Here is a 19,210-nt window from a genome sequence, read left to right as displayed (position 1 = left end):
CTGTTTTCTGTTTTCTGGATCAAAGGCTTGGTCAGACTCATGCTCTGTGACTTGAAGCGATGCTGAATAATTATAAAGAGGCATATAATGTCTGGATGTCTCTTTTTTGGTGGTGTCAGGAGCCATTCCTGGTCCATACCTAGATCTGCTATTTTATTAAGGATTTTAACATAGTGAAATTCTATCAATTCTTTTTTGTTATTTAGTTGGAACATTTTATGGATATGCTCCCCTCATCAGCTACCGGGTTACCCAGTCATACCAGTTCATTTAGCAAAGCCAGGATAAGTGACTGGCTTTCTTTTTATTATTTTTCAAGAAAATAAATTGGTTCTCTATCATCCTCCATGATTACCAGTTAGTTTTTAATATCATAGGAACTCAAAGAATTAAACATCTGATGGGCTTCAAACCACTGCATGTATTAACCTTACTGATGATTCCCAAAGTAAGTCATCAAGTGGATTCCTAAGCCCTTCTGATGTGAGCCTAGTCTTTAATAGGTTCCTTATTAGTCTGGAATGAAAAGATATTCCAGGTTCTGTTTATGCAACTATAATATGTTTATACACACAATTAAAATTATCCTGTAATTGCTTCCATCTATCCCATAATTATTACTATGCTCTATAGCACATTATACAACAGTCTCCAAATTGAGTAACAGGACTAACATTAGCACCATCAATATAATAAAAGCAATTAAACTTTTATGCCTATGCTGACTACTTCTCTGTCATTTCGTGGAATTGTTCTTTATCTACATTATCAGACTATATAGCCATCATGTACTATATTATCTCCTTCTAACCCTCATTTGCTCTTACTTTTACAAGGAGCGGTCACTGTCAGTTCTTTTGTTGTTACCTCTCAACAGTTCCAGTTTTCTTAAGTTCATTCAACAGCAGACTCCTTGAGGACTCAGGAGAACAATAGTTCTTGAATTCTCGCATGGTGATGACAGCTTCTCTGGTGCTCTATACTTGAAGGTTAATTTTGCTAGCTATAAAATCCTTGGCCTACATTTTTTTTCCTTGAGTATATGAAATATGTTATGCCCTTTTCTTCTAGCATAAAATACTGCTGTGAAAATATCCATAACCTAATTCTGTCTCCCTTATAAATCACTTGCTCTTTTGGTTAGATGTCCAAAGGATTGTTCTTTTCCTTTAAGTCCAATAATTTGATGTGGGTCTTTCTGGTGAACATTCCCAAGTATGTCATGTGTTCTTTCAATACACAGCTTCAAATCTTCCATTTTAGTAAAGTTCACTCAAACTATAGTTTTCAGTATTTGTTCTGTTTCACTCTTTGGTTTTATTATTTATATGTTGGCTCTTCTCTGCATGTTTTCAAAATCTGTTACTTTCTCTTACGTCTTTACCTTTGTTCATTTTTTCTCACATAGTCTTATAAAAAATTTCAAACATGCGGCGCCTGGATGGCTCAGTTGTCAAGTGTCTGCCTTCAGCTCAGGTCATGATCTCAGGTTCCTGGGATTGAGCTCCGCATCAGGCTCCCTGCCCAGCGAGGCGTCTGCTTCTCCCTCTCCCACTCCCCCTGCTTGTGTCTCTCTCACGGTCTCTCTCTATCTGTCAAATAATTAAAATCTTAAAAAAAAAAAAAAAGTCAAACATGGCAGGAGGTGAAAAACTTGGACAGTGAACATCTACCAGGCTCAGTGATATAATTATTAGTATTCTCCTATATTTGCTTTATCATCTACCCATCCACCTACCAATCATGTTATCCTTTTATACATTTTATTTATTTTTTTAAAGATTATTTATTTATTTATTTGCAAAAGAATGAGTGAGAGAGAGCATGAGAGAGGAGAAGATCAGAGAGAGAAGCAGACTCCCCAAGGAGCTGGGAGCCCGATGCGGGACTCGATCCCGGAAGTCTGGGATCATGACCTGAGCTGAAGGCAGTCACTCAACCAACAGAGCCACCCAGGCACCCATCCTTTTATACATTTTAGAGTAACCTCCAAACATCAATACCCGTAACCTCAAAGTAAGTTAGCATGCACATAATTAACTGGTTTCACTACGTTAGTTTTTTAAGGTAAAACTGACATACACTGAAACACTTCAAAACTTCAGGTGACCATTCAATGGCTTTGATAAAAGCAAAACTGTATAACCCAAACCCCTGTTCAATACATAGAACACTTCTATCAGCCCAGCAAGTCCTCCCTTGCCTAGAGACAAATAAGTCTTTTCCATCACAGAGTTTATGTGTTTATTTAGCTATTCTAGCATTTCATATGGAAAACCTCCTACAGTACTATTCTGCGTAAGGCTTTGTTCACCAGAAAGTGCTTCTCAGATTCATCCATGTTGGTTCATGTTATTGGTTTATGTCTTCTTAAAGGTGAGTACGTATTTGACTGTAAAAATATACCACAATTTCTTTATTCATTTTCCCACTGGTGAATAATAGGGTTGTTTTCGGTTTGGGCTACTTAGTATAAAGCTGTTAAGAGTAATACGTACAAGTCTTGGGGAAGGGACACAGCCTTTGATTTTTCTTGGGAAACATCTGGGTCAAGGGGGTAAATATATGGTTATTTTATAAGAAAGAGAACAATTTCAAAAGTAGTTGTACCATTTTATACTTGCATTAAAAATGTATGAGTGTTTACTATAATGCATGCACATATCTGCATTTGCAAACTGTTCATTTTTTGCAATTTTTTTAATGGATTGTCTGGCTTTCTGTAACAGAGCTACAAAAGGTTCTTTATGTATTCTGGATTTAAGTCTTTTTTTAGATGTATGATTGTAAATATTTCTCCCCAGTCTGTAATCTGCCTATTAATTTTTAAGTAGTCTCCTAAATACAATTTTAATAAAATCTCTATCAATTTTCCTTTAAACGATTGTTGCTTTTTATGTCCTAAGAAACTCTTTATCTATCCCCAGGTTATGAATATGTGTTTTCTTCAAGATGCTTTAATTGTCAACCTTTTCATTTGAGTCTATAATATCTCTCAAATTAACTTTGGTACACAGTACAAGGTTGAGGTTGAGGTTCATTTTTCTCCTTTAGGGATATTCAGTTGTTCCAGCACCATTTTCTGAACAGATACTCCTTTGCCCATTTAATTCCTTTGGCATCTCTGTCAAAAATCACTTGAGGGGCGCCTGGGTGGCTCAGTGGGTTAAGCCTCTGCCTTCGGCTCAGGTCATGATCCCAGGGTCCTGGGATCGAGCCCCGCATCAGGCTCCAGAGAGCCTGCTTCCCCTTCTCTCTCTACCTGCCTCTCTTCCTACTTGTGATCTTTCTCTCTGTCAAATAAATAAATAAAATCTTAAAAAAAAAAAAATCACTTGAGCACATATGAATGGCTATCTTCATGTATGCTCCTATATGACAAATTCATGGGTTTTTCAATGTTCACAAATAGCCTGCAGGAACTGTGATGAAGAATATAATGAATCTGAAGCATAACAACAATACTGAGACTTCTCAGCCATGAATGTGTTACCTCTTGCATTTCTCTCAGAAATGTTGAGTAGTTTTCAGTGTAGATGTCTTACATTTCTTTGTTAATCTTGTTTTCAAGTTACTTAAGTTTGACAGAAGTTTCTAAATTTCTAATTGTTTTCTGCCTTTATATAGAAATGTAACAGGTTTTTCAAATATTAACCTGTATCTTGTTAGTTCTAGCAGTTTTTTCATGGATTCCTGAATATATTCTATATATTCCACATAAACGTATTTCCTGCAAATACAGACAATTTTACTTCTCCTCTTCAGGTTCAATTTGTATCTTTTAAGGGATTCGTTCATTTCTTCTAAGCTGTCAAATGACTCACACAGTTGTTTATAATATTCCCTTGTCATTTTATATCTGTAGGATCTATAATAACAAAATCTCTTTCATGATACTTCAAGCTCTATTACAAAGCTGTCATCATCAAGACAGTATGGTACTGGCACAAAAACACACATATAGATCAATGGAACGGAATAGAGAGCCCAGAAATAGACCCTCAACTCTATCGTCAACTAATCTTCAACAAAGCAGGAAAGCATGTCCAATGGAAAAACGACAGCCTCTTCAATAAATGGTGTTGGGAAAATTGGACAGCCACATGCAGAAAAATGAAATTGGACCATTTCCTTATACAACACATGAAAATAGACTCAAAATGAATGAAGGACCTCAATGTGAGAAAGGAATCCATCAAAATCCTTGAGGAGAACACAGGCAGCAACCTCTTTGACCTCAGCCACAGCAACTTCTTCCTAGGAACATCGCCAAAGGCAAGGGAAGCAAGGGCAAAAATGAACTATGGGGATTTTATCAAGATCAAAAGCTTTTGCACAGCAAAGGAAACGTCAACAAAACCAAAAGACAACTGACAAAATGGGAGAAGATATTTGCAAATGACATATCAGATAAAGGGCTAGTGTCCAAAATCTATAAAGAACTTAGCAAACTCAACACCCAAAGAACAAATAATCCAGTCAAGAAATGGGCAGAGGACATGAACAGACATTTCTGCAAAGAAGACATCCAGATGGTCAACAGACACATGAAAAACTGCTCCACATCACTCGGCATCAGGGAAATACAAACCAAAACCACAATGAGATATCAGCTCACACCAGTCAGAATGGCTAAAATTAACAAGTCAGGAAATGACAGATGCTGGCGAGGATGTGGAGAAAGGGGACCCTTCCGACACTGTTGGTGGGAATGCAAGCTGGTGCAACCACTCTGGAAAACAGCATGGAGGTTCTTCAAAATGTTGAAAATAGAACTACCCTATGACCCAGCAATTGCACTACTGGGTATTTACCCTAAAGATACAAACGTAGTGATCCGAAGGGGCACGTGCACCCGAATATTTATAGCAGCAATGTCTACAATAGCCAAATTATGGAAAGAACCTAGATGTCCATCAACAGATGAATGGATAAAGATGTGGTATATATACACAATGGAATATTATGCAGCCATCAAAAGAAATGAAATCTTGCCATTTGCGACAACGTGGATGGAACTAGAGGGTATCACGCTTAGTGAAATAAGTCAACTGGAGAAAGACAACTATCATATGATCTCCCTGATATGAGGAAGTGGAGATGCAACATGGGGGCTTGGGGGGGGGGTAAGGAGGGAAAAAAATGAAACAAGATGGGATCGGGAGGAAGACAAACCATAAGTGACTCTTAATCTCACAAAACAAACTGAGGGTTGCTGGGGGCATGGGGGGAGGGAGAGGGAGGTGGGGTTATGGATATTGGGGAGGGTATGTGTATGTGCTATGGTGAGTGTTGTGAAGTGTGTAAACCTGGCGATTCACAGACCTGTGCCCCTGGGGATAAAAATACATTATATGTTTATAAAAAAAATTAAAATAAATTAAAACAAAACAAAACAAAACAAAAAAAAAGAACTGATCCTCTATCCTTATATAATGGCCCTCTGATAATACATATTGCCTTGAACTCTGCTTTATCTCAATTTTTAAAATCAATTCAGTTCTTTTTTGCTTATTTCATGTATGTCTTATCCATCTTTTACTTTCAATCTGTCTTTATATTTACAGTGTGTTTCTTGTTAATGTTAGATAGTAGCATCTTTACATCCTCTCACAATTTCATTAATTCTAATATTTCACCCACTTACATTTATGAAATTAATATAATTGGATTTACAGCTACCATTTTGCTATTTTTTTAAGTAGGCCCACTGTGGAGCCCAATATGGGGCTCAAACTCACAACCCTGAGATCAAGACCTGAGCTAAAATCAAGAGTTAGATGCATAACTGATTAAGCCACCCAGATGCCCCAACATTTTTCTATTTAATTTCTTCTGATCCCATCTGTATTCCGTTCCTCTCAAACTTTGTTCCGTTGTTGTCTTTCAAGCAAGACAGCTGAACAATAAACACCATCTTCCTTTGGGTTCACTGAGTATCTTTGTATAATTCCATTTTAATTTATCTACTGTTTTTATAGCTGCAACTCTGCATTTTTATGGCTATTTTTTACACCCTTAATTTTTTGATATCACTGTACTACCTCACATAAAATATAAAGAACCTCATAGCTCAATGTACTCCAATTATGCTCTGGTTTTCACGTGCATTACATCCACATCATCTACATGCTATAAACCCAGTTACACAATGTTATAATTTTTGCTTAAAGCAGTCATATATTTAAGTGATGAAAGAAAAGTCTTATATATAAAAGACCACTTAACATTTCCCGTGATCTTCAATTCTCCCTGTGGATTTAAGTGCAATCTAGCATCATTTTGTTCAGCCTGAAGAATGTTCTTTAGAATTTCTTACAGTGCAGGGCTGCTTACTATTAATTTGCAATTTTTGATTATTTGAAAATGTCTTTTTTTACTTTCATTCTTTTTTTTTTTTTAAGATTTTATTTATTTATTTGACAGACAGAGATCACAAGTAGGCAGAGAGGCAGGCAGAGAGAGAGGAGGAAGCAGGCTCCCCGCTGAGCAGAGAGCCTGACGCGGGGCTCGATCTTAGGACCCTGAGACCATGACCCGAGCCGAAGGCAGAGGCTCCAACCCACTGAGCCACCCAGGCGCCCCTTTACTTTCATTCTTGAACACTACGATCAATAGGTATAAAATTTTGGCCTAACATTATTTTTCCTATGAGCACTTTAAAGATGTCCCTCCACTTGCTTTTAGTCTTTATTGTTTCTAATGAGAAGTCAGCCATCATTTGTGTCATTATTCCTCTGTATACATTTCACTGCTTTCAGGATTTTCTCTAAAAATCATGTTTCTCTGGGTGCTTTCAGAATTTTCTAATTATCTCTGGTTTTCTGCAGTTTGACTATGATGTGCCTGTGTGAAGTTTTCTTTATATTCACTGTGTAAAGTTATCTGGGCTTCTTAAATCTGTAAACTTCTTTCACAAAAATTTGGAATATTTTCAGCCATTATTTTTTCAAATATTTTCCTATTTTCTCTCCTTTCTTTTGCTCATCACCAATTATATCTATGTTAGACCACCTGATATTGTCCCACCAGTCTCTCAGACTCTGCTTTTTTTTTTTTTTAAGATTTTATTTATTTATTTATTTATTTATTTGACAGAGGTCACAAGTGGGCAGAGAGAGAGGAGGAAGCAGGGTCCCCGCTGAGCAGGGAGCCCGATGTGGGGCTCAATCCCAGGACCCTGGGATCATGACCTGAGCTGAAGGCAGCGGCCTTAACCCCCTGAGCCACCCAAGTGCTCTGCTTTTTTTAATCTTTCATTTATTTTCTCTATTCTTCAGATTGAACCATTTCTATTGATCTGTCCTGAAGTTCACCAGTGCTTCCTTCTGCCACTTCCAGTTTATTAAAATACTGCAGTGAATTTTTTTTTTAACTTTTAGAAAATCATTTTTTTAATAGTTTTTCTCCAGTAAGACATGTTATCTTTTCATCCAGTATGAACACATATATCTTTATATCCCTTAACAGGACTATAAAAGCTCTTTAAAACCCTTTTTCTAACTTCAACATCTGCATCACCAATATTTCCATTGATTACTTTTTCTCTTCACTAAGGATATTTTGTTTCTTAATTATATTTTGTTTCTGATTTAGTAAATTGGTTTGTATCCTGGACATGATGAATGATATACCAAAAAGATTCTGGAATTGTTCATATTCCTTTTAAGCCAACTGCTTTTTGCTTTGTTTTAGCAGGCCATAAATTTGGCCAAACTTAAATTCTGCCTCTCTGTGATGATCAACAGCTGAAATATAGTTAGTTCTTTTAGCCTTACTAGGCTACTTTGACCCTGCTGCAACCATGCATAGTTCAAATATCAACCAGAGATTTGGGCAGAATTTATGTGCAGAATTTGTTGTTCCTCCTCCGTAGCTCTCTCTATCCTAAAATTTCTCCCTTCATTTTTCAGCTGCTTACACAGCTCTAAACACTGTCCTCTAGTTCTTTAAGCCAGTATATACTTCTGGTTTTTGTCCAAATCCAAAATTCCAAACATTGGATGAGGCCAAAATCTAGGCAAATAAAAAAGGTGTCATTCCCTCTTCCAGATGGTGAATCCTGTCCAGTTTCTGCCTACTTTTACTTTATATTTTTTTAAAAGATTTTATTTATTTATTTGACAGAGATGACAAGTAGGCAAGAGACAGGCAGAGAGAGAGGGGGAAGCAGGCTCCCTGCCAAGCAGAGAGCCTGATGTAGGGCTCAATCCCAGGACCCTGAGATCACGACCTGAGCCGAAGGCAGAGGCTTTAACCCACTGAGCCGCCCAGGCGCAACTCTGCCTACTTTTAGATATTGATTTAGTACCTTCAGACAGTGGTTTTTTAAAACTTTGTCCAGAATTTATAATACTTATCTTCAAGATTGTTCCAATATAAGCTACTCATACATATCATCTTAATTTATTTGCATGCCTGAGTTTCTCACTAGATTTCAAAAACCTTACAGAGATTTTTTATGCCTAGATCCCCAGTGCCTCCTTCATTTCCTCTGAATTTTCAAAATGTTCCTCATATTTACCTGTTTTCTTTTTTCCTAAGGGCATTATCTGTTGTATTTTTTGCTCTTATCATCTTTGCAGTTTAGTCTTCATTTTGGAAATGATTTTTTCTTTTCTTTCTAATTCTGCCCAGTCTATTATCACCTTACTTCCAAATCCATATACTTCAGATTTATGTTGTTCATGAAAGAACAACTTTCTTAATGTATCTTTTTGAAAAAGTAGGCTTCAGTTTTGATCTGTATTAAGGGCATGCATTTCTGACATGCTTTCACTATCTATAGATAAATTACTCTTCTCCTTATTCTCTCTTTTTCTTAACACAGTGAAGATGTTTGGTTCTGATCCTCTTCTGTTGCATATTTTAGGTGAAATTCATTTTCCTAATTTGTATAACATTCTGGACTGCTCTTCTGCTTCAGATGTCCTTCTACTATTCTCATATACTGTTAAGAAATATAGTACCTTAGTACAGCCACAAAAGTTCCTCAAAAAATTAAAAATAAAAATACCATATGATCCAATAATTTTATTATTAGGGATTTACCCCCCAAAAATGAAAACATTAATTTAATCTATGTACCACTATGTTTCTTGCAATATTATTTACAGCACCCAAAATAATGGAAGCAACCCAAGAGTCCATCAGTAGATGAATGGATAAGGAAGATGTGGTACACACACAGGACTATTACACAGCCATAGAAAAGGAGAGGATCTTGCCATCTGCAACAACATGGATGGGCCTAGAGGGTACAATGCTAAGTGAAATAAGTCAGACTGAGAAAGACATACCACACGACTTCACTCATATGTGGAATATTAAAAAAAAAAAAAAAAGAACAACAAAAATGCAGAATCAGACCTGTAAACACAGAGAACTGATGGTTGCCAGAAGGCAGTGGATGGGGAGGATGGGCAAATGGTCAAAGGGAGTGGGAGATGCAGGTTCCAGTTATGGAATGGAGTTAGTCACAGGAATAAAGGCATAGCATAAGGAATATAGTCAATGATACTGTAATAGTGTTGTATGGTGACAGATGGCAGCTACAATAGTGGTGAGAATAGCATCATACTTAAACTTGTTCAGTTGCCATGAAGTACACTTCAAACAAGTGTAACATGGTCAATGACACTCAAATTTTTTAAAAATATATATATATATTTATATATTTTTTTATATATTTAGATAGATAGATAGATAGATATTTATTTACATATATATCTGTTTTTGAAATATCCTGGCTCTCTTCTTTTAAGCCTTACATCTGGACCTTCTTTTTCTATGGTCCCTATCCTGCTCCATTTTTCTCTCATGTCTGGTCCTATCTGGAAGGGAACTCTGGCCTGTCCATTTCAAGAATTCACAGAGGCTACCATGCTCCAGCCTGATTCAAGCCTTACCATGAAACACTCTCTGCTATTAGATATAGCAAAGTATTATCCAGTTTCAGCTGCTGTTTTTAAAATGGCTTGCTATACTATCTAGTGAATTATCTTACAGTTACTTTGTAATTTTTTATTCCCAGATCCATCAGAAATTGGCTCCCTTATTTCCTTCTATTTTCTCCTGACACAGACACTGGTAACATGAAGACCTTGTAGCTGCTGGTAATTACTCTCCACACAAAAGTTCTTAGAAAATATATTACCCAATTTTGTTGTAGATATTATCAGTGGATTTTTAGTTTTGCTATCTAATTTCTCTGTCTTTATGTGGAGCCTCAGGGAAAGCCAAAAACTATGCTGCCACTACAATATTTTCCCTTCATTTAACAACCGAACAAGCCATTTTGAACACAGACTACCGAACAGGTAGTTCAGGAGGGCAAATCAAACAGGTAGCTTTTTTATCACACTGGATAAATAAAGGGTTAAGCAAATGTTTTTATAAGTTAGAACAAAAGTTAAAATAAATCTATACTTAGTGTATACTTCTAATCATGAAGCTGAATTTCTGCCTGTTTACTAAGAAAAGCAAAGAGCTTCGCTATAACATTAAAAGGTTTTAACTTCCCCAAGATTGCTGACTTGCAAGCTTAACACCTTGAGCTGTTATTACAAGCTACATTTGACTGTGGTATAAAAATCTTCACTTTCAGTTGTGACTCTGGCATAGGAGACTGATTTTACCCATACATTTTGTGATAAGTCATATTCTCTTACAGACTTTATTCTGGAATTTCATTATAAGGTTAAGTTAATTTGCTGGTTCGTCACCAAGACCCTTTAAGTCTAAAATTTTGCGGCACAAAAAGATTCATATTTTTAAAACAATGGGAACTTAAGTCTTCTCCATCATTTCCACGGGATGATGCCTATCTTTTCAATCTTTTCTTTCTTCTAAGAGTTAATATTTATTGAACAATTACTTAAAACAATTACTTAAAAATGAAATACTTAGAACAGGGGCAGGCACTGTTCTAAGTATTTCATTTTTAAGTCATTAAAACTTGACAAAACTCTCTAAGTTAGTTATCCTCACTTTAGATATCATTTATAAACCAGCACAGAGAAGCTAATGTATTTAACCATTATGCTGTAGTATCTCACAAAATCTGTTTATATCTGTTTATATATATGACAGTTTCCATGGCAAGGAAGTTAAGATTCAGGATTCAAAACCTGGGGTTCAAATCCTGACTCGACCTGTTACCACCTGCCCCTTAGGCAAGTTACTTCTTGTGCTTCAGTCTGTTGTGAAAAATCAAATAAACTACAATATGAAAAGCATTCAGAACAGAGCCCAGCACAGAGCTAGTATATACCCATATCTTACCATTTTTTAAACTGGCTATGTGACAGGGTCTAAATTACCATTCTGCAACTTGATTTTTTCACTAAACAGATGATGACCCATGTTGCAGAATACACCTAGTTTATTTTATCTACAATGTATTATTCCATCACATAAATGTCAGTCTCTATTTATCCATTCTCCTATTGACAGTCATTTAATCTGTTTCCAGTTTTTGTCTCTGCTGCCAGATGCACATGCCTTATGCAGGTCTCCACACGCACACACGTAAGAGTTTCTCTATAGTATGTATGTAGAAGTGGAAATGCTGGACCACTGGGGGTGCTTATCTTCAACTTTGATACTGTCAAAACTCCAAAGGGGTTTTTTCTCACAATATTGGAGGACATATTCTGTTTTTCCAAATTCCCACTGACAACTTGCATTGCCAGACCTTAAAAATAAATTAACTTTTATTCTAATAATATCATAACATTAAATGGTAAAGATATCCTATGTATAATGAGGTACTTATAAAGGACCATATTCTTAACTCTTTTAGTAAAGAAAATGCAAAACAAAATGTTGAAGTACCGCATAGACCTGGAGGAACCAAGGAGTAGACACAAAATTTCTACACATCAAAGAAACCTAAGAAATAAAAAAATAAACATGGTTGATGAAAAATAAAATACTCACCTCAAACTCTCTGAGCAGTTTAGAAATAAGCAAACCCTCTGGAAACTTGGATACTACCTAATAGAAAATACAATACAATATAAATAGACATTATTAGGATTCTGGCTAGCAAAATATCAAAATAAAAACACTATAAACTTAAATAGTAACAAAGATAAAAAATAAGATTAGTGAGTGAATGAATGAAAAGTCACAATATTTTTAAAATCAGTTTTTAAAAAAGGATAACAAAAAAAAGGCTTCCAATATTTCCAGAGTTGAGAAATCATTCTTGCACAGTACTGCAATGCCACAGCTCTCCAGAAATTCCTACAATTCTTTAGAAAACATAGTTAGCTTTAGCTCACATAAATATTCTACAGCATAATTTCAAGCATTTTATTTTAAATGTTTTATCTTTAAGTAATCATAACACCTAGTGTGGGGCTCGAACTCACAACCCCGAGATCGAGAGTCACAAACTCTACCGAATGAGTCAGCCAGGCACCTCTCAAACATTTTAAATGGTAGAAAAGAAAATGAATACTATAGAAAACTTTGAAAAATTCAGTTAAGCAAAGAAAAAGTTATCATAGTTATTGTTGCCCATATGCACATAAAAATACCTGTATTTAATATAAAAATAAAGTCACCATTTCTATAACAAGTTTTTTTATTACCATATCATAAGCAACTCTACATGTCAGTAAATATGGATCAACATGTTTACTAGCTATAGAGTTTTCAGATATACCTACATTTACTTACTTGATCCTCTATTTATGGCTGTGTCCTGTATTTTATTGTCACAAATATAATTATTTTCATATTTGCATACTATCTTTTAGGAAAAATTCCTAAATTACTCTACCTCAAAGTTTGAAAGGTTTGTGTCGTCCAGATTTTTCCAAATATTACATGTTTCATTAAAAAGTCTAAATCAAGCTTCAGAAAAATATAAAAATGGTTCCAAAATCCTACGACCAGAGATAATTGTTGCTGCTTTTAATAAATCATCCTTTAAGAACCTCTTCATGTAGACACACACATTATACATGATTTTACATGAAAGGACAATACTAAACATCCTATTCTATAAAATCTGTTTTAATATGTCAAGAAGATACTGCCATGTAAATTAACTGAGATATATATAAACTTTTTTTTTCTTTTTTTTTGTTTTAAAGATTTTATTCATTTATTTGACAGAGATCACAAGTAGGCAGAGAGGCAGGCAGAGAGAGAGAGGGAGAAGCAGGCTCCCCGCTGAGCAGAGAGCCCGATGCGGGGCTCAATCCCAGGACCCTGGGATCATGACCTGAGCCGAAGGCAGAGGCTTTAACCCACTGAGCCACCCAGATGCCCCATAATCATTGGGTACATGGCCAAATGTCCAAACAAAACAATAGGGTTCGAATGAAAAAATAGGGTTTTGCATTTCACCCAATAAAACCACGACATCTGAAATGGAATAATATAAAGGAGTAAGAGTCGTAATGGCACTCTGATCATTCAGATAAGAATAGCTCCCACCAAATTTTAAGTGTACATACCCTTTAGCCTGATACATTAACAGCCAAAGAGCTTTCACAAATTAAAAAGGAAAAACAACAAATTAGGCCCAAGCCATGAACAGATAATTCACATAAGAAATATGGATGGAGGGGTGCCTGGGTGGCTCAGTTGGTTAAGCGACTGCCTTCTGTCATGATCCTGGAGTCCCAGGACTGAGTCCTGCATGGGACTCCCTGCTCAGCGGGAAGTCTGCTTCTCCCTCTCACCCTCTCCCTTCTTGTGCACTCTCTCTCACTCTCTCTCTAAGTAAATAAATAAAATCTTAAAAAATAAATAAATACAAATGGCTACTAAGCATATGAAAAGATGCTCAATATAAAAATCAAGAGGTATAAATTAAACATTATTGGATAGTAACACTTCACCATCAATGGGAATACAAATCTGTTCAGATCTTTTAGAGGGCGATTAAGTATTAATGACCAAAACTAAATTATTCAATGCCTTTGACAAGTCTGCTTCCAGACACATGTTCAAGGACATTAACTGTAACATTTTTTTAATAGCCAAAGCTAGAAACAACTGCAACATAATCAATCCCAGATCTCATAAATGAAAGTGCACTGGCAGAGTGGAATGCCATATAATGTTTAGAATAATATTTGACATCCATATATATGAAACTGATACTGGAAATACCTTGAACTGTTTGCTAACAATGATTTATGGGGGTAAGAGGAAGAAAAAAAGGAAGACAGCATGGAAGAATTCCATTTGCTAAATAATTTCGAGAACATTAAAATTAGGAGTAATTTTTTTCTGATCTTAAAGGAATAGCCACTCTATTTGCAATACATTTAAAAAGATAAGATATTAAGTATAAAATAAATACTCACAGGCAAAGAAAATTTAACCACAAATGAGATCTAAATGTGTAACTGATTATTCCTATTCATTTCCCAGAAACAGAAAATACTTACAAATCGTATCTTATGTTTTAGTTCTGGATTGATAGTCCCTCCAGGTCCAATCTGTGCAATAACTGATTTGAATGTGTTCTCCAGCTATGAAAAAAAAAAAGTTCAAGTTATAAGCCAAAAAGAAAAAGATCAAAGATAAATCTGAACGATATGTAAAAGGAAACACCTACCACAGGAAATGTCTTTCAATCAAATGGGTAAATGCTTAAGAGGCATTGTTACATTTCATACCATATAAAATATATTTAGAGTAGATGAAATCTATTAAACTAAACACTCTGCAAGTTTTCAGGGTAATTAACATTCTCTGAAACAATCAGATTCTAGAGTATTCCATTTTCCAAACTCCTACTCAATCTCCTACTCTTACCCAGAAAGGATTTTTGAATTTTTTCTGTTTATAAAAGTTCGGTGTTTGTTAAAAACATGCCTACTGAAAGCCAAACGCAAGGAAGGGACTGAATGGCAGAGGGTCCTGGGAGGCAGGAAAGAATGTGAGCCAGGGCAGGGAGGAAAAGCTCTCTGTTCTAACAGGAAAGAAGAGAAAGAACCAGGCAGGATACAGAACGTGGGTCAGAAGGTGGAGTGACTATCTGATGGCTTCGGTATTCTGAGTTCTGCAGCAAGGCCCAGTCCTCAGAGCTGGAGGGAAAGGGGAGACAGTTCAGGCAGTTGAGAAAGCAGAAAAATAAGGTGAGGAAGTGATGGGGGACTATCCAAATGCGATAGGCAGGGAGTAAAGACAGGAGAGGCATGAGCTAAGACAACAGGGGTCTAAGGATGTTTGTTGAGACAAACCAAAGGTATAGAGGTCCTAATAAGGTAGAAGATGATATACAGGACTATCTGGAAAAATAAGCCAGAAGCACAGGCAGTCACAGTCAGGGAAGCATGGCGCCTATGAAGACAGCCCCACCCGGTAAACAGCCATGGCAGGGGAGACCTAAGTGAATCAAAGACCATGGATTCGCATTTCTCCCAGTAAAACCACAACATCTGAGATGGGATGATTTAAAGCAGTAAGAGTCATAATGTATGTTTAAAGATAGTAATGTTTAAACATGTATATTTAAAGCATGTATGTTTAAATATACATGTTTAAAGTAAGCGGGAAAAATAGATGCTAGAAAAAACACAAAGGTATAACAAAAAACACACACTACCCTAAAATCCTACCATATAGAATCATTATTAATATTTTTTCCTTCTAAACTTTCTATTTTTTTCATCTTTCTTCTTGTTGTCACTTGGCCTGTCATTACTTACAAACTGTATAACCTCTCAGGTCTCAGTTTCTTCATCTGGAAAATGAAGACAGTTTCAGTATCTTGTAAGATTAACAGGAAAAGGGGATGGGAGGGAGACTAGATTCTTGGGATTATATCACTAGCTTTCACAAAAAGCATCAGCCCTGGGCTTGTGTTCTTCATGCTTCTTCTGTATCTGCCATCAGAGAACTCGCCAAAGCTCTCCCAGTGAACAGCTCAGAAAATCTAAAGGGAACGGATTCTTCACATCCCGACATGCTCCCCCCATGAGAAGAGTCAGTATAACAACTTCTTGTATTATTACTGTGCTAGGTGTTGCAAGGGACCAAAAAAAAAAAAGGACACATCAGTGTCATTCCTCTCAAGCCACTTAAAATTAAGTAGGGAAAGGAGATAAAAGCATAAACTGCTATAACCTAAGGCCGCCTCAGAGCATCACTGAAGAGGGACAGAAATGCAGAGGGATCTATTATCACATTAGGTTATAAATACAAGGAAAGCCTCCTTTCTGAAGGGCCTTGAAGGGTGGTAGAGATGGCAAGGAAGCCATAAGGAACTTCATGAGCACAGGAGAAAAGGGGAAAAAAATAACTAGCCTGAAGGCACTAAGGAAGTAGTGGGAGATAATAATGAAGAACAGAGAAGGAAGGACCACAGAATACCTCCAAACAAAGGAGCTTTACTTGGTTATATAAAAAAATAAAAATAAAAAAAAACCACCTTGAGATTTTCAGCAAGGGATAGACATAATCAGAATTTTAATCTGTCAGCAGAAAATGATATAAGAGGGGTGGACAACCAACAGGGAACCCACTGATACTCTCTGGAAGGGAGTCTTCACCGGGTCGCTAAGACGAGGGGACATTATAAAGGTGGAACATGGAATCTGTAGAAATTAGGAAAGATTCCAGTGCAGGCAAGGGAACTGCTGACTCGATAGGGATGAATAATAAGAGGCCCAGGGACACGTGCACCCGAATGTTTATAGCAGCAATGTCTACAATAGCCAAACTATGGAAAGAACCTAGATGTCCATCAACAGACGAATGGATAAAGAAGATGTGGTATATATACACAATGGAATACTATGCAGCCATCAAAAGAAATGAAATCTTGCCATTTGCGATGACGTGGATGGAACTAGAGGGTATCATGCTTAGCGAAATAAGTCAATCAGAGAAAGACAACTATCATATGATCTCCCTGATATGAGGGAGAGGAGATGCAACATAGGGGGTTAAGGGGGTAGGAGAAGAGTAAATGAAGCAAGATGGGATTGGGAGGGAGACAAACCTTAAGTGACTCTTAATCTCACAAAACAAACTGAGGGTTGATGGGGGGAGGGGGGTTGGGGGGGTGGGGTTATGGACATTGGGGAGGGTATGTGCTATGGTGAGTGCTGTGAAATGTGTAAACCTGGTGATTCACAGACCTGTACCCCTGGGGATAAAAATATATGTTTATAAAAAAATAAAATTAAAAAAAATTTTTTTCAAAAAAAAAAAAAAAATAAGAGGCCCAGGGAAAGAACCTCTAAGACTGCAAATTTTAGGAGGAAATCTAAAGGACCCTGGAACACAGATGTAGGTTTTTGCTGGTTTTTAACAAATTCCAAAAGTTCAGGAAACTGAGAGGTAATGACAGGATGAGAATTACAAATGTGATTTTTCTCTCTGGAGCATGGCTTGGGACAGGGTCAGGAAAGGACAGCCCAGGGGCCAAACCTGGCCTTTGCCATCTGTATTTGTACTGCCCATAAGCTTGGAATAGTCTCAATATTTTTAAGTAGTAGGGGGGAAAAACATAAAATGAATATATTGTGACACATGAAAATTATATGACACTCAAATTTCAGTGTTCATAAATAAAATCTTACTGGAACATGCCACACTCACTCATTTACACATTACCTACATAATTGTGTTTCACACTACAAGGGCAGAGTTGAGTGTTTACAAAAGAGACCATTTGGACCTCAAGCCTCAAATATTTACCATGTGGCCCTTTAAAGAAAACGGTCACCAGGCCTGGGCTTAAGATGTCAAAATGATAGGTTCTTAGCTAGGAACAGAATGCTTCTCAAGAAGAAAAAAAAATGGTTTTTTGCCTCAAGCTAGATCACTAAATTAAGATGACTTTAAGATGAATGGGATAGGGAAGATTTCTTAAAGTGCAGCTAATCTTGGGGATATCTATAATTGGAGGGTAGAAGTATAATGAGGGGGAAGGGCAGTGAGAGAGGAAGGTAATCAGTGACTGACACAAGGAAATAATCTGAGGCAACACTGATTTCAATAATATTTCAGTCTCAGATGCCTACCTAGCAAACACAAAGAATGGATAATCAATCAATCAAACAAAAATTATATTACAGGGGCATAAATAAAGATGGAAAGTGACAGGAGAAAAAATACCATATTCAAATAGGAGTCTCTAGGATTAGAGAAGAGACAGAAGAACTTTGAATCAGAAAATGGTACTCCTCAAAAAAATGGGACAAAAACATAAATAGGCAATTGATAAATAGTAACATTAAGCAATGAAAGCATGAAGCTTAACCTCTAATAAACAGACATTAGTCAGATATAGTTATTTGCCTATCAAAGTGGAAAATTATTTTTTACAATAATGCCCACTTATTCATTCAACAAAAATGTTCTGAACACATACTATGTGCTCCACAGTGGATATACAGGGTAAATAAATTAGAAATGGTCTGCCATTCTGGAACCTGGTGGTCTAGTATGGGGAGACAAACATGAAATTATCATAAATATATAATTGCAATCATGATAAATATCATGAAAAGACTCACAGAGTGTCATGAAAGGGTAATATCCTTAAAAGCATTAGGAAAGCAATGGGAGATCTAATAGACTGGGTTGGTGGGGAGGGAGAGATCATCTATGCTGGGTACTAGCAAAGGTACAAAAGAAGAAGCACATTCCATACACACCTCATCTAAGTGTTAACTACAACAACTTCTATGGAGGACAACCTAACCACATAAAAATACAATTTTTTTAAAGATTTTATTTATTTATTTGACAGACAGAGATCACAAGTAGGCAGAGAGGCAAGCAGAGAGAGAGAGGAGGAAGCAGGCTCCACGCCGAGCAGCGAGCCCAATGCGGGACTCGATCCCAGCACCCTGAGATCATGACCTGAGCCGAAGGCAGAGGCTTAACCCACTGAGCCACCCAAGCGTCCCTAAAAATACAATTTTTTTGATGCAGTGATTGTTGCTCCAGAAACTTATCCTGTGAAGTAATGATTTTCATCACAAGGTTATTTTTAATCACACACACTAGAAACAGGCTTAATGCCTAATCAAGGTTACAAGTTAAATTACCATGCATCCTACTACCAATAAAAATCATGTTGCATTACAATACTTAATAACATGGGATGTTCACAACTTACAGTTAGGACTAAAAAAAAAAAAAAAAAAAAAAACAGGTCACAAACCTGGACCAGAATGATTCTAATTTTATTTAAAAGGAAAAAGAGGGCGGCTGGGTAGCTCAG

At 36.5% G+C, this 19,210-nt stretch overlaps 1 protein-coding gene across 3 annotated transcripts in view; it reads right to left on the bottom strand.

Annotated features, from left to right (window-relative positions):
• Nucleotides 1-19,210, bottom strand: part of TDRD5 (tudor domain containing 5) — an 86,417-nt gene that overhangs the window by 47,225 nt on the left and 19,982 nt on the right. For all 3 annotated transcript variants that reach the window (XM_032862606.1, XM_032862605.1, XM_032862604.1), the window contains exons 5-6: nucleotides 14,415-14,498; nucleotides 11,941-11,997 (exon numbers count right to left, since the gene is read on the bottom strand). In XM_032862606.1, coding sequence (XP_032718497.1) covers nucleotides 11,941-11,997; nucleotides 14,415-14,498 — 141 coding nt within the window. The remainder of the gene's footprint in view (nucleotides 1-11,940; nucleotides 11,998-14,414; nucleotides 14,499-19,210) is intronic.

This window comes from Lontra canadensis, unplaced genomic scaffold (assembly GCF_010015895.1).
Source record: "Lontra canadensis isolate GAN:19392208 unplaced genomic scaffold, GSC_riverotter_1.0 scaffold24, whole genome shotgun sequence".
In the NCBI taxonomy this organism is placed as follows: Eukaryota; Metazoa; Chordata; class Mammalia; order Carnivora; family Mustelidae; genus Lontra; species Lontra canadensis.
Note: the sequence above shows the minus strand (reverse complement) of the source record. Positions and strands in the feature narration are given on the sequence as shown.